Source organism: Canis lupus, chromosome 13 (genome assembly GCF_048164855.1).
Source record: "Canis lupus baileyi chromosome 13, mCanLup2.hap1, whole genome shotgun sequence".
Taxonomy (NCBI): Eukaryota; Metazoa; Chordata; class Mammalia; order Carnivora; family Canidae; genus Canis; species Canis lupus.
In genome coordinates, this window is record NC_132850.1 from 40,257,484 (window position 1) to 40,274,951 (window position 17,468).

The following is a 17,468-nucleotide window of genomic DNA, read 5'->3' on the forward strand; positions in this document are numbered from 1 at the left end:
AGCCTGCAAGAAATAATATAAAAATATGTACACCTAAAAGACAAAGCAGAACAAAGAGATGTGTCATGAAAGGGAAAAGCAATTGCATTGGAAGTTCAGAAGAATGACCTCCACCCCCCATACCTCACCTCCACCATTCCAGAGGGCAAGGATATCTCAAGGATCTTCCTACATTCACTTCAGTTACAAGTTCTTCCTGGGATGAGTGGAGGGACAAAAACCTCACCATTCTGATTCTGGATTTTTCTTTGTAGGTACATATGGTACATAAGAATAGTTAATGCTATTAGTTTCAAAATATTAACTTAGGTCAACAAGATCTATATCTTCTCTTAAGATCCTGGAAAATCTAAAAAAAAAAAAAAAAAAAAAAAAAAAAGATCCTGGAAAATCTGTTAGGACAATTCAATCCCAGACTTAGTACACAGCAGCCTTGAGTCACCACTGCCAAAAACTTTGTTCAACTATATAAGACATGAATTATTTAGGTTAGAAATATTCTGAATACTATATTCTCAATAAGGTAACTGTTACCACTGTTTAAGATTCAGCTCCACCATTAAAAAAAACTCATTATGTGCTAAAGAATCACTTATAATCCTGAAAGAAGAACCCCCTATTTTATGTTTCAGAAAATTCATTTCCCAAAGTGCTGTGAATCTGATAGGAATTGGATGACACAGTCATCGGAGTCTCTCAGAATTCTGAAGTTGTACATTCCTGATGGTAAGCTCTAGAGATTATATTTTTGAAAGTAAACATTATTTTAGAAACGCCATTTGTATTCTAGGCAACCTAATTTGATTCTACTGACCTTTAAGACTTCATGGATTCTGGCATCAAATTAACTATCTTTTCTTATGGAGAGTCTCCAGTACAGTCTCCCCAACAGTGTTCTTAAGCAGGTTATAGACGCTTGGTATAAAAACTGAGACACTGAATCCTAAAATCTTGATATATTAAAGGAAATATATCATACTTCAGAAGGTTTACATGTCATTAAAGATTTTGCATTGGGTAAGAAAGTAAAATAACAGAAAAGAAGTATACCGCTTGATTTGAAATTGCACAAAACTTGGCAACACAACCTCTTTCAAACAAGAAGTCTTTACATGCCATTTATATCCAGGTTTCCCTTAGGGAAAAAAAAATATAATGTATTCATCCCTGAAGCTTCCTATTTATTTCTTAGAGATATAATCTAATGAAACAATAATGCTTTTTCTATTTTAAACATTAAAAAAAAGAAAAAAGGTTTTCCTGAAACCTAGATTCTGAAGTCTGCTCTAATAATCAAATTTCTCTGTCATATAGGTATTCACATTTAAGAGTTTGCACATTGTTTATACACATGGGTAAAGAAACTGAATATATGACCTGAGAAAACAAGAGAAAAGAACATTTTTTTCAGATTATTTTATATTCTTTCAAAATTCTAAATTTCATGGGTTGCTAAAGTATGTAAAGATATTTATATTTCTTCAAAATTTACATTCTAGATTATATAATGTCCTAATTCAACTTAGAAAATGGCTCCATATGCATATTATAAAAGCACTTAAAACAGACTGACTTTTGAATTAAAATTTATGCAAGGGAAAATGTAATTTTAACTGGAGCTAGCCTTCACATTAAATGTAAAACATCCAATTGAATACATTCAATCATAATAAGAATTTAATTTTTAATTCACTTATATTAGTAAAATTGTTCAAACTACTACCTAAGGCTAATTAATATTTTAATAAAATCAGAAACCTCTGATTCAAAAGTAGAAGTTCTTACATAAGACAGCTGATTTTGTATTTTAAATTACTGAATTAGAGTGCCCTCTATTGGAAGAAAAAAATTGGCAATGAAAGCTAAACTGAACTAAGAATTGTTAAAATACCCCTAAAATTCAAGGCACATCACTAATATGTAAAATACATTTATATAAATAATAATAATAATAGTTCAAATGCTACAAAAGTATATTTTCCTCACATTTTTATTTCTTCTAAATTACTTTTGGAATTATTTGTCATATTATAATGAACAAAGTGGGTATTTCATTATCACCTAAAATTAAACTTTAACTGAATCCAAATGTCCATCCTACAGCCAATAATGCAAACAAGCAAAAATATTATTCCACATGTAATATTCCAATGTAATATAGAAATAATTTTAATTTAGGACTACACTGGGAATTTTCTTTGATGATAAACTGAAAATGTCTCTAACCCAAAAGATTTTTTTTAGCTGCTCTTATACAGCAGTGGGAGAATTAGACTGGATACTGGAAGACCCATGATGAGATTTATTCTAGCTCTATAATTCTATAATTTTGTGGTATTATCAAGACCTCAAGTTGTGACTCAGCATCTCAGGTCTGAATTACCTCTGTAAGGCCCTGGCGGATTTTGAGGCCTCTAGACCAACAGTGTGCACATTAGCTTTCTGAAAGAACAAGGCTCAGAGCTACCCAAAACAATTCTGATTTAGTTAGTCTAGTTGGTCAGAACATGTTACCTGAAGGTATCAGGATTTTCTGAAGCCTCTCCAGATATGTCTAACATATAACCACTGCTGAGAATCACTATGTTTCTTCCCAGAACATCTGACGATAGTTACCATTTTTATCTTCCCAGGATGTCACCATCAGGATAGAACTCCCTTACTCAAGAATTTACTCTCCTCACCGTCAATATTAAACTTCTGATTAGCTTCTCAAATCTAATTATCTACCCTTAACAAAACATCTGAGTGGTAATGGATACGGCATCAGCCCCAGACTGCCTGCCTTCAGATCCTGGCTCTGGCAATTAACTGTACAAACGTAGGAAAATCATAAAACTACTCTATGCCTCCATTTTCTCATTTGTAAGATGGGAGGATAATACAGCCTACCTCAGGGTTATTATGAAAATTTAATCAATTAATATAAATAAAATACTCAGTAAATGTTAAGTATTATTGTTACTTACCCAAATCTGTTTCCCACTACTTTCCAAAATCAACTTTCATGATAAACCATTATTCTCAAATTATATGCTATGTCTCACCTCTGTGCTTCTGCACATAATGCTTCTGCGAGCTGGAATCCTTTCCCATTCACTCATTCATTCACTCATTCATTTCAAAACAAATACAAGGTATATCTCCTCTCCCTCCAGAGCTCTGAGATTAGTCTCTCCCTACCTCCATGAAGACTTCAATGAATACCAGTAAATCTTTGCTAATCTCTCCCTTTTTAAAAAATTCCTTTGGCCACTAGATAATTTATTATGAGAAATGTGGCTGGGAATTAAAGACATTGGCTCTGAGTTTGAATCCTAGGTCTGCTACTTGCCAGCTGAGTCATTTCCCAAGTCTATAAATCCAGTTAGGATTACTGTGAGGATTACCTGGCTTAAATCATAAGGCATTTGAACAGTAAGCATCTAATAAATGTCAGCCCTTATTTATCTGTTGTTTCACATGTTAGTCTTATCTGTACACTGCGACTGAAGCCTTCTTTGAATACGAATTTTGAACTCCTGCAAGTCAGGAACCATGTTTGATTACTGCTATTATAAATCTTATAATCTACAACATACTAGCAAACGTGATCTATAATTACTTAATTAAATTGTTAATTAAATTTTTGTATAATTTGAGAATACAATTCATAACAAAACTCTGAAGAAATATTTTTGATGAACAGAAATATAAGCAACTGAACCCAAATAAAACATAGTCTATAGAAAAGGGTCAAAATAACTGGATTACTTTTTAAACATTTAATGACAAGTTTCTATCAGATCTATTAACCTTCCAAAAGGGTACTTCCAGGGATGTCTTTTATCTGCTCAAAATCTTTTAGATTTTTCTCATTTTCTAAAAAATAAATTTAAAACTCTTATCCTGACATTCAAAATCACCCATGGTCTGACCTCAACCTATTCTTCTAATTTTATTCCCCATCTTTCCCTTAATAAACTCTATTATTTCAGATAAATTGAACTACTTGCCCTTACTCATAAGTACCCTCTGCTTTTCTGCCTCATGTAACCTTTATTATTTAATATGACAATACTTTCAAGGAACACAATATAAGGTTTGTCACAGGAACAAAGAGTGATTGTGTGAAAGGATAAGCTTGAATTTTAAGAATTTCAGTTCAATTTATGAGCCCTAATTTCTCTATACAGTTTTGACTTAAAAAAAAAAACACTTAGCCTTCATTCCCCCAAATTATGTCACCCTCATAATTCCAAAAACCTCAGATGTCACTACTTGAAATATATAAGCATGTAAGCATGGTCTCAAAGTAAAGGGTTCAGACCCCAGGGTATACAAGATACCTACTGAGTAAAAGAAAAAAAAAAAGAGCTTCCATTTACACTTATTCTTTATCTTTCTAATTTACCTCATATATTCTTAGAATAGTAGTAGATATATGTAATTTATGAATACATGAATTTGGGATGTTAGCTTAAAATTTGTTTACTACGGTACATACTACAAATTAGGGCTTTCAGAAACTCTATGGGTTTGCTACAAGTAGAGAACCAGAAGCAGTCAGTTTAGAGAAATCTTTAGGGACAGACCTAAAAACCTATAAACACCGTGTATTATTTATGCAGGATAAATGTTTTAATTTGTAACCAACCTTCAAGGAAATGTTGAAATACAACTGGTTTGTCATTTAGAGATGACATATAACTGTTTAAGACTTTTAAACGGGAAGTTTTATCCTGATGTTAAAGTCACTACAGTAAATATTTCATTAATAAAAAATTTCATTTGGTTAAACTTATATGTATTTACATATACATGTATATATATAATTAATCATAATTATTCATAAAGAGCTTTTATTGGAGCCAATAATATGATGCTTTAAAAAAGACAATGTAGCAAAAAACAAAACAAAACAAAAAAACCCAAAAAACAAAAACCAAGAACAGAGAGTGTAGGGAGTAAGACTAGCCATGGAGCTAGACTAACAAGTACTATCCTGGGAAACAAGCTACACATTAAGTAACTAAATGAAGTAAACATTCTCCTAATAGTCACTCTACTTGGCAATTTTTTTTAGTTTTCATAAATAATTATGACACACTTAACACAATCCACTCTTATTAGCTTTTGAAGAAAGCATAATATTTCTATAACAAATTAAGTTCTAAAAGTGAGTAAAGATTTCGTGTCATAATACTGCATTTCCTTTGATACCAGTATACCCTAAAAATCCTACCTCTACATGACTCAAAACAGATACACAAATCTTAATTTTAAATCGAGTGGTTCTCTACAGGGTGTTTTGGTCTTTTTTTGCTATAGTGTTAATATAAAATCTAAATGAGCAAGAATCTCTAATTCATGATTTAGACTCTGAGCTTGTAGGTTGCATGAGGGATTAGTTTAAGATTATAAAAATACAGAGTCAAACTTTCCACAATGTCTCTCCCCTACCGTGACATACAGAGTGATCGAGAAACATACACACACAGCCCAGCTCCATCTTTCTTCAAGATGGGGCAGACTCAGTTCATAGAGAAAGTGGGAAACAAAGACAAAAGGAAGATTTTTTTTCATTGGAAACCAGTATCATCACACCCAGTAAAACTAAAAGAACATAATCAAAGACACTATGATTTCATTTGTTAGGCAAGTTAGCAGTAGTGAGATTCATCACAAACTATAAATGATTTATCAAGGCATTCTTTCCCCTACACATGCAGTGAGAATAAAACAGCAATAAACATCAGAAAAAGAGCAATTGGGAATCTGACATTTGACACTGGCAGAATCAGATGATAGGATAATGCACAAATACCATGCCTCTCAGATACACAATGAATTGGCAAAGACAGACGTACTGTCTTCCTTCCCCCCTTACTTACTACACTCTGGCTTCCATTTTTCCCAAGTTCTTCCTCTGAAATCTTGCTCAAATTATCTAAGTAGTGGTCTGATATTGTGTGGCACAAATCTTCAAAAGAATAATCCTTTTCTTGACAGAGTTTTATTTCATCCAAGAGTTTTGATAATTCTCCAGTCACAGTTTCACCTGTAAGAAGATAGCAATTTTTTTCAAAGTTTCAAGAAGGGCTATTGCCTAAACTTCCTATTAACTAATAAAAATATAACTAGTATGGTGATAAAACTCATATTATGACAAATAAGATTTAGTAAGTTGGAAAATACTCCATCGAAAACAAGATACTAAACTATAATTAGTGCAAGAACTTATAAAAGACAAGGAGAAATCCCAATTTTGCCCGTTATTACTCTGATTCAAAATAGAAATAGGATTGAAGGTTTACACATGTATAGTACATAAAAGCATGTGGAATGAATAATTCCTAAGGTTTTATTCATTAGAACATTTCATCTTCAACAATCTTTCACTGGCATTATAGTTCACAGAAACACAATTCATTCAATAACTCATTAACAAATTTTAAATGGTATTGGGAGCCTACTTCTTAGATTCAATAAGAAGAAATAGAATGTATTTAGACAAATAATTACATAATTAATAAATTAGAATTGTGCAATGTGACATAAAGGAAAAACACAGAAGGAACAGATAAATAATATGCATCTATCAAAATGTGAATATTTTGTAGGCTGCATGCAAATATGCATTTCTCTAATCATTCTCCGAAAAGTACCTTACATGTACAATTTCTCCTGAGAATAAATAAAACTCCAGTAGTTATAATCCAGATATCAATATTTTCATTCTGCATTAACACATCTTAGCAAGGGGCACCTGGGTAGCTCAGTCAGTTAAGCACCCAACTCTTGATTTCGGCTCAGGTCATGATCGCAAGGTTGTGGGATCAGCCCCGCTCTGCATTCTGCAGGGAGCTGGCTTGAGATTCTCTCTCTCCTTCTGCCCGTCCCCCAACTCAGGTGCACTCTCACTCTCTCTAATTAATTAATTAATTAATTAATTTTAGGGAACAATCTACCATAAAATATCCACTCCATGTAAACTTCATGACAGCAGAAATTTCTAATTTTGCTGACTACAATGTCAGGACCAAGAGTAGGGTCTGACAAACAGAAGTGCTCAGTAAATGCTGACTGAATGGGTGCCTGGGTGGCTCAATCCATTAAGTTTCCGACTCTTGATTTCGGCTCAAATCATAGTTTCAGGGTTGTGAGATCGAACCCCGTGATGAGTGTCAAGCCCCCGTGTTGAGCTCTTCACTGCTTAAGACTCCCGTTCCCTTTCCATATGTCCCTCCTCCACCATATTCTTCTTTAAAAAAAAAAAAATGCTGACTGAATAAACAGATAAAATATAGAGTATAGGGACGCCTGTGTGGCTCAGCGGTTGGGCACCTGCCTTTGGCTGAAGTTGTGATCCCAGGATCCAGGATTGAGTCCCACATTGGGCTCCCTGCAAGGAGCCTGCTTCTCCCTTTGCCTGTGTCTCTGCCTCTCTCTCTCTCTCTGTGTCTCTCATTAATAAATAAATAAATAAATAAATAAATAAATATTTAAAAAATAGAGAGAGTATAAGATATAATTTATTAGATTTGAAATTTTTATAAGTGTTAGCCTTTTTGTACATTTAGGACAAATCTGTACATAAATATCTAGTACTATTTCAAGGGTTTATAATTAGCTACTTACTCTTAGTCTTTTGGGAAGGAGACTCAACAGGAGATGAAATATGTATTTCTTGTGTTGTATCTTCTTGTACATGCTCTTCAAGGGCTGCTGATCTTCCCACACCTTCTAAATATTCTGTGTACACAAGTTTTTGAAATTACATAGTCAAATTCACTTACTTTAGAATCAATAACTAAACTTCAGGTTTTATTTCTGGTGACCAGTTTTTCATCTATTTTTTCTCCTAAATATATCCTAAGTATTTAAAAGAACTTCAAAAAAAAAAAAAAAAAAAAAAGAAACAAACAAACTGAAAGACCTTCATCATGAATTATTAATTTAAATCTTTTTAATTAAAACATAAAAGATACTTAGGAACCTAAGAGACACATAAACCCTCTTTGTGAAAACTAAACTGGTCACATTCTTTCCTTAAAAATAAATTCATGTGTTAAAAACATAGTAACATCCTTAGTTTCCTTAAATATATTCTACCTGAAGATTTAAAAACCTCTGAAAGATGCTTTGAATAGACTTGATACCTAAACAGGAATACCGAATTCAGATGGATACAACAACTAGTCAGGTAACATAAATGAATGAAATTTATGTTATAATGGTATTTATTCTTGTAAGATAAGCATAATTACATATTAAAGTTTATTTCCACAAAGAAATAATGTTCTTTCTCATTATTTTTGAGGTAGTGTTCTACACTCAGCCTATCTCTCATTTTTTCAATTTTGAGGAAGATATAATAATAGTAACAGCAGCTAAAAAACTTAAATGTAGCTTACTATGCAACCAGCAGTATTCTAAGTATTTAAAATAAGTTAACTCGCTTGAGCCTCACAAAACTATGACATGGGCACTATGACAATTTCACTTTTAAAGATGACAACTCAAGGAGAAGGATTTTTAATTGACCATATTCATACAGCTAATAAGTGGCACAACCAGATAGACATGGGACAATAAAATATCTCACTTTTCTCTTAAGCATAAGGAAAACGGCATCTGAACACAGAACACAGAAAGCACGTGGAGCATGATTAACTAGAGAGTAGGTGACTCACCGAAAGTTCAATAGTAAAGTAAAATTAAAGCCTGTTCTTTTTTTTTTTTTCTGTTCTTTTTGAGAAACCGAAATTCTAAGGTCTTATCTGAAATTCCAGATTTTTCTATGTTGAAAGCTAATTAAATTTTTGTGGAAATACAGTGCAGGCCTAAAATATGTAATCTAAACAAAATATGTCTGCTATCTGGCAAAAGTATTCCATCTACAGTGGCTAGTTTGTAGTCTCCATCTAAAGAATTAAATCAATTGATTTCTCCCCACAGGGATCTTTTTTTCTTACATGTCTTTATTCAGAAGGAATCTTTTTTCTTAAAATCTAGTTAAGAAAGTTTGTGCTCTTCATGCCAACCAACAGTGTCTTTATACCATCCAAACGGTTTCTAAGGGCCATTCTACTAGGCAAAGAAAGCAACCTATGGAAGTCTATCCTTAAAATTTTGACCCAGTGTAGTACTTATGTAAAGTGAATTCTTCCTCCGAGACACAAATAGTAATTTTATCTACTCTAAATTGGTTTTAGCGAAATAACAAACTTTTTCATTAAACTTAAAATGCACCACTGATTTGTGACCCAGGAACGCAAAAGCATACAGATAATACATTCACATTCTAAAATCTGCCAACAATTTTAAAAATTCTAAGATGTCCTGTATGTTCAATACAAATTGACATACCTAATGAACCTTGACCATTTAAGAGAACACAGTTAACTCCTAGCTAATAACAATTTCATCTAAGTTAAATCAATACAGTAAATGTCTGTAATTACGTCATGTCATGTCTTCTTTTTAGCGGATGACATTTATTTTGCTTTTCCCAAAAGACGTATTATTCACAAACCTCTGTTTTTTTAAAGTTGAGTTAGAGACAAAAGTTCAATATGAAATATAAAGTGCCTAAATGGAAAAGACAAAAATGTTGTATACCATTCTTTTTTATTAGCTTTCATTCCACTTGATTTTAATTTGAATATGTAGAGCCACTCTTGTATTATCTGATTTATCTCTATATGCACTTGACTTGTAATTAACTTCCTTTTTAACAAGAAAATTGTAGGGGACTGACCTTCCCTTCCCTAAGAGGTTTTGAAAATAAAGAGAGAAGACAGCATGAATGACCTCCTGTAGCTCATCTATTCTTTTTACCCCTCTTTGGCTTCTGTTAACTCTTGTATCTCTGCATCACCTGCCTGACTTGGTTTTAATTCGTGTATCTCCTGCAGGACAGAGTTGTCCTTCAGTTTCCCAACTAATATCCAGGAAAACCATCCTGTCTCCCTTCCCTATTACACTTGCTGCCAATCTGCAATAATTAGGGGATAATCATTGCTGAACAGTGTAGAAGCTAACTGGAAAGGAGAGAATCAATGTCTGGGTTTTTAAGGGAAACATACTATATGTCAGGCCTAATCATGAAGCAAAATGGGAGAGTATTTAAATCTAAATTTTCGTTAAAATTTTTAGATCAAACAGGGAAGTATATAATCCTGCAAATGAACCTAGGTGGTTCTCAAACATTCAGTAGACCTTAGGTGACCTTTACCAAAAACAAAGGCTGGCAAGACAGAATTATCTTATACTACTAGATTAAGGAAGAAATAATCTGTATTATTCTAGCTAAGTATTCTATTCTATTCTAGCTAACAATAATTCTTGTTGTTAACCCAGCATTTATGTACCAGGTCTACTACCCCAAACAGGATATGAGTTTGAGCAAGTCAGTGTCTCAGAGCTTCAGTTTCCCTCATGTGCAAAAAAAAGGCAAATAATGATATCAGACTTACCTACCTCACAAAGTTATAGAAATCAGACAAAATAACAGAAAATCCCTGAAAACTCTTAAAGCATTATCCAAATGTAAGACCATTAACACTTTATATAGCCTTATTACCATCAAGTTCCTAACTACATTTTTACTATATGGATTTAAAAGACTACTATCAAGTGATTGAAAAACCACTTTTGCTTTTCGTAAAAATACTCATTAGCTGAAAACAGAAATAAAACATTAAAAATTATTATTATTGGGCAGCCCCGATGGCGCAGCAGTTTGGTGCCGCCTGCGGCCCGGAGTGTGATCCTGGAGACCCGGGATCGAGTCCCGCGTCGGGCTCCCTGCATGGAGCCTGCTTCTCCCTCTGCCTATGTCTATGTATCTCTCTGTGTGTGTGTGTCTCTCATGAATAAATAAATAAAATCTTTTAAAAAATTATTATTATTTAGTTTAAAAGTCTACCAGAAAAAAACGTAAACAGTAAGTTTACTTACAAGTAAACACTGACTCAAAACTCAAGAGAAAACTACAGTAGATTTAATCTAATCTTAACTTTAAGACAAGCTCATCCATCATTCAATATTGTTTACCTTGTAAGAGTGTTGCAATCTGGAGAGATTTCTGAGACGGATGTTCCTTCAGAATGTCTAAGACAGTTCTACCTAAGCTATCCTTTATGTTGGCATCAATTCCTGAAAGAAAAAGAAAAATCCACTAAATGTACAACCACAGAAGTGTCATCAGAAGATACTGTCAAGATGTAACTACTCTAATATTAAACATACACAGACCAAGCAATGAAAATAGTTGTGTAAAAAATTAAGTCCTAGACACACACACACACACACACACACACATGATTTTTGTAAGAAAGAAGATGGGGGTCTCCTGCTACCAAAGATTAGGAACATTCTTGACAATGAATGAAGTCTTCAAGGGCACTGACCCAATCATTAAGATTGTTTTTTTATAATTAAGGCTAGTTTGGATTATAGCTAGTTAATAGATATGCTGTCAAGCTGAAAAATATTATTTATTAATTTAGAATGTGAATTCCTAAGATATAATAATGGTTCTGTGATATAGATATATTCTGTAAAATACGTTAAAAAATTTTAAAATAATAATGTATCATGCATAACATAATGACAGTGTTAAAATATCTGAGTATTCACAAAAGTTGAAGGATGATTATTTTGAACTGTTGTCCAAATAGTATTTGTCCAGCTACAAAGTCAAATTATCTCATATTTATGCAAGATTATATTCAGTGTAAATAACAACCATCTACCTGCTGAGCACACTTCTTGAAGCTTGTAACTAAAATACTTTTGTAATTATTTTAATTCTAAAAATACTTATTGTACTAAGGAATGTAGTAGTTTTCACTGCCCCAAAAAAGTTTATAAATTTTCCAAACATCTAACTGTAAACAAAGCCAGCTTTCATAATCCGGCATTAGTTCATTGTATAATAAGATAATTAAGCTTTGCTTAAATTTGTATAGAAATGTGTGACAAGCAAAATTGTAATTTGTTGCCTATAAGTCATTTATTATATCACTGTTCAATGTAAAAAAAATGTACTTGAGACTTTAACTTTCTAGAACTATAATCAAAATGCAATAGCCAATGTTTTTCATTTTTTCAGGGTGGAAAACAAATACACTAAATGTAGTCCATAACACCAAAGACTCAAATCAATTGTTTCCAAGTATAAAATTGTACCCATGCTTTTTTATCCTAAAAAAATCCAATCTCAGTTCCAATTTTATTTCATTTCATTCAGAATATACTTATGAAGACAAACCTACTCTGTTGTTCCTTCAAAGCATTCCTTCTAAAAAAAAAAAATCCCTTTAAATCACTGCAGCTTACAAATAATAGCTACTCAGTTGATGAAGCAACAAGGCGAATTTACCTTAAGGATACAGAACTCTAATTTCTGTTTACCATAGTTCCCAATAAGCCTAGGGAAATACTATGTTCTTTCATAAACCAGGCAATTGTCATAACTTCATAAGGATCAGTTCCTCCCTTTTGTACAAGCAGAGAATTCCTTTTCCTTCTGGTAGTTTCTCTAATATATTTCAATATGGTTTAAATATATACAATTGTAATTTCTAAGAGCTTTTTACTGACATCTATGGAGTAAAAGAAGGTGTATATTTATATTCATTTTACCTAAACATTGAGGCTCAATTCTACATGATATGGATACACATTTGCAATATGAACTAAAGGTAAAAAGTAAGGGTGATTATGGAAAAAAAAAACTGTGCCATTTCCCTTTATCTAGTCCTGAAATAGAAATTGTATTTGGCAGAATAAATTCCATGGAGAATCACGGTAGTTACCTGTTTCTAACAGAACTCTCACAACATCCACCTTTCCAAATAAAGCTGCTTCATGAAGTGCACTCCCCTTTTCTGTCTGGAAAAAAAAAGAAGAAAAGAAAAAAGAGAAAGAAGCACAGTTGCATTAGGAATGCTTACAAGTCAAAAAAATTTTGATTTTATGTACATATTCTCTGTAATCTCAGCACTCCCTGACAGAAAGGTACTATGGAATAAAGAAGGGATCCTAAGAACAAAATCCAAATGCTTGGATTTGTAAAACACCTCTACTTCTGAACAGTCATTTGACCTTGTTATGTTGGTAAGTCACTCACCTGCTCTTAGCCTCGGGTGTTCTCAGGTGTGATATAGGCAGTTTTACTCACAAGGCTTTTGTGAGTATCCAATGATTTCAGTCAATTCATATACTGCATGCATTTATCAGATGCCAATTATATGCCAACGATAGTTGAAGGGTATTCTGAGACATGGAAATACGATGCTGACCCTTACATATTTATATTCTATTTGGGGAAATAATAGATGCATAAAAAGAGCCTTTATGATAAGTGAAATCTAAACAATTTAATATGGTTTACAAAATCCAGATGATCTCCATGCTCTCCTCTCCACACTTTCTTCTGTCCACCTCACCTCTCCTCCAGATCTTATATCCTATGCTTCAGGCAAACTGAACTTTTCCACATTAGTCTCAGTGGCTAGGGATCTCTGAAGCTGGTCCCTCTGCCCAGTAGGATCCAACCCTAGCCTTCTATCACACTATCACCTATCCACTAGTTCTCAATCTTCAGCATGAACTGGAATTCCTTAGAGAGCTTGTCAAATGCCAGATTTCTGGGCCTTACTCCCAGTTTCTGATTCAGCAGCCTGGGGGTAAAACCAAGATTTTTCTATTTCTAACAAATTGCCAGGGGATACTGAGGGTCTAGGAGTATACTTTGAGAACCACTGACCTACATGTCAAATCTCAACTTGAACATAATTTCACTTAAGAAGATATCACTGGCCCCTAGGCCAAGTGCTTTTCCTATATAACCCACAACATTTTTTTCCTCATCATAGCACTTATACTACATTATGTCATGTGATCATCTATTTCTCTTAACAATCTATAAGTTTAGTGTAAATGTAGATCTCATATCTTTTTTCATTATTGTATCCCCAATGCCTACTAAAGTACCTTGAAAATGTGACATTAAAGAATTGTTTTGAGGGTAAAAGGTAAACAGGGGGAGAAAAACAGCATGGAACAGAAGAATTGTGAGTGATGCAGGTAGAGACTGGCTCCTGCCTAAAGGAGGATCAAGGAAAATTTCAAAGCAGTAGCTTTCTGAGTTACACAAATGTGTTTCTTTCACTTTTTTATTTTTCTCTCAAGAATTTAATAAACATATAGCAGGACCTCAGTATGTGTGCATGTGTGTGTTAAACTGAATAATGTCATTATAGGAATTCTGTCCCCCTATATTAAAAAACTGATCTCTACTGTGGGGTTCTAATCTTGATTCAAAGTAGAAATAACATAATAAAATAATATATAATGTAAAAAAAGTTAATCAACAAAATCCTATTGTATAATTAACTCAATCTAAAATGGTTTATAAATGCATCATTAAGGAGACTGAGGATCAATGTGATCTAAATTTACCTTCAAAGAAGCCATGATTCAAATATATTTGACTTATACTTTCTGTCATGATATGTATAGATACTGATAAAAATGGAAAAAAGGGTGCCTGGTTGGTACAGTCAGCTGAGCATTGGACTCTTGGTTTTGGCTCAGGTCATGATCTCAGGGTTGTGAGACAGAGCCCTGTTCTGGGCTCCATACTCCATGCAGAGTCTACTTGAGACTTTCTCTCCCTTTGTCCTTCCCCTCTCACTAGAATGGATGAATAAATCTTTTTAAAAAATGGAAATTAAAATAATAATTCATAAATGTATAGCACTGTTCAGAAGGAAAGATAAACTGTGGAAATTTATTCAGCTCCTTAAAAAATTAATCTCAATATGGAGCAAAAATCCTTTTTCTGATTCTCTGAAAAATATCCCTTGAAATAATTTAATTCTTTCACTCTCACTGTGTTTTTCAACCAAATTTCTGATTACTAATTTGATTTCCTTCCATACTTAAAATGATTTTATGTTAGAAAAACTCCTCCTGGGATAGCACACCTTAAATATTCTGAAAAACTGAATAATGTTTTAAATATAGGGATGAAAAAGAAAAATAACAGAATTCCTCAGAGCCTGGGAAGGGAACAGGGGACAAAAACTATGAACCCAGGGTTTTAACACTGGAACAGGAAACTGTTCCAAGGAATCTGCCAATCCTGGCAGACTAATGCTTGGCCTTTAGCCAGCTACTGAATGTGGAAGTGGAAGGTGGGAAGGAGACAAAGAAACCCATGAAAGCTGAGAAGATAGATCAAGGACCCCTGAAAAAAACCTAAAACTCTCAGGGGCACCCTGCTGGCTCAATAGGTAGAGAAATTCCAGCCCCATGTTGGCCATAGAGATTACTTCAAAAAAATTTTTTTTCAAACTCCAAAAGAAAACATCCTCAGTAAAAAAAAAATTAATAAACATTTTTAAATAAATAAATATTAAATGTGTTGGACAGAGGGAGAAATTAAAAATGGCTATTTTGATCTTAGTTATAAGTGGAGCAGAGTAGCAAAAATAACATTAAATCTTACCACAGTTCTCCCCTCACATGGACTTGGGGCCAAAATTACACAATCTCTGTCCTCCCCCAACCCTTCAATCCTAAGCCAAAAATGTAGAAGGAAGTGACTGTGGTTTTGTAGTACCAAGGCAAATATAAATGCTTAGCAGAAGCAGATATACATCCCTGTGAAAAAAAAATACACTTTAAACTCAGAACTCCTAGAGTTCTAACAGATCAAGCTCTAAGAAACACAAATTTAAAATCAGAAACCACTGAACATGAAAGAAAATAAGCCACGAGAAAGAATTTAGAGAAACAAAAAAGAATAAAATCTATAAAAACGTCACACGTCATGTGATGATTACCTACAGCATATAAAATACATATGATCAATAAAATAAAAGAACAAAGAAAGGATATCAAATATAATTTAAAAAACAAGAGGAGAATCAAAATTGGCCAGATGTGAAAATGAACTAGACAGCACTTCTAGAAATGGAAATCATAATGTTTTAAATGGAAAAGCTTAATAACAGGTAAGACACAGCTGGAAAAACAAGTATTGAACTAGATAGTGGATTTTTTTTTTTAAGTACATAATTCAATTTAAAGAAACAAAAGATTGAAAATGTGAAAGGCAGGACAGAATAAGACTCAATATATGTCCAATCAGAGTTCTAGAAAGAGAGGTTCGGATAAGTAATTCAATGGCTAAAAACTTTCCAGGACTTATGAGATACTAATATTCAATTCGAGGAATACCGAGCAAGATAAGTTAGAATACATTGTGAACATATTACAGTTCACTTACAGAACACATAAGATAAAGAGAATATCTTAAAAACATCCCAACAGAAAGAACTAATTATCTAAAAATAATTAATAATTAGATCAACCGCTAACTAATCAACAAAAATAATGACAGAAAACAGTACCTTCATGTGTCAAGAGAAAGTAATACCAATCTACCATTCTATATCCAGCAAAAGTATCTTCTAAGAATGGGAGCAACATAAAAATATTTTCAGGGATGCTTGGGTGGCTCAGCAGTTGAGCATCTGCCTTCAGCTCAAGGCCTGATCCCAGGATCCAGGATCAAGTCCCACATCAGGCTCCCTGCATAGCCTGCTTCTCCCTCTGCCTATGTCTCTGCCTCTGTCTCTGTCTCTCTCATGAATAAATTAAATCTTTTTAAAAAATTAATTAATTAATTAATTATACATATTTTCAGACAGACTAAATAATGAATGGTTACTACAGATCCTTACCGAAAGAACTTCCTAAAGATTTAATTCAGGAAGAAGTACCTGAGGTGCAAGAAGTAATGTTAAATAAAGAGAATGATAAAGAGAAGGCTAAGTCCAAACTATTTATTTATTTATTTATTTATTTACTTATTTTTTTATTTAGTAGATTTTATTTATTCATTCATGACAGAGAGAGAGAGAGAGAGAGAGAGAGAGAGAGGTAGAGACACAGGCAGAGGGAGAAGTGGCTCCATGGAGGGAGCCAGATGTGGGACTCAATCCCGGGTCTCCAGGATCACACCCTGGGCTGAAGGCGGCACTAAACCGCTGAGCCACCCAGGCTACCCAAACAAACTATTCAAAAATATAACAATAATGTCTACCTTTTTGTACTAATTTGGTTTTCTAGATACTCTGATATAAAAGTGGGTACTTTAGACACTGAAATGGACTGCTCTATAAAATGAAATTATATAAACTTCACCATACATAAACAATTCTTTTGGAGGAGACAGATGTAGAAGACCTCGGTCCCAAGAGAAGTTTGACTTTCAGTCATTATATAACTTGGAGAAATCACTCCATATCTATGAAAATTCACATATCCTTTTAAATAAAGAAAATATTAACAACTTGGTAGGGTTATTGGGAGAGTTAAACAAGATAAACAAGTCTCAAAAAGCATTTTATTAACCTAAAAAATAATGAAAAATACTATCATTATTGCTGCTAAAAAAGCAATTA

General features: G+C 33.3%; 1 protein-coding gene across 15 annotated transcripts in view; it reads right to left on the reverse strand.

Moving 5' to 3' along the window:
• The window catches only part of ANKS1B (ankyrin repeat and sterile alpha motif domain containing 1B), a 1,043,873-nt gene that overhangs the window by 843,498 nt on the left and 182,907 nt on the right, over positions 1-17,468 (reverse strand). For all 15 annotated transcript variants that reach the window (XR_012005947.1, XM_072773232.1, XM_072773224.1 and 12 more), the window contains exons 5-8: positions 12,807-12,882; positions 11,041-11,142; positions 7,621-7,734; positions 5,874-6,040 (exon numbers count right to left, since the gene is read on the reverse strand). Coding sequence is in view for 14 of the 15 variants with exons in the window: in XM_072773232.1 (XP_072629333.1) it covers positions 5,874-6,040; positions 7,621-7,734; positions 11,041-11,142; positions 12,807-12,882 (459 nt within the window). In the remaining variant the exon portion in view is untranslated. The remainder of the gene's footprint in view (positions 1-5,873; positions 6,041-7,620; positions 7,735-11,040; positions 11,143-12,806; positions 12,883-17,468) is intronic.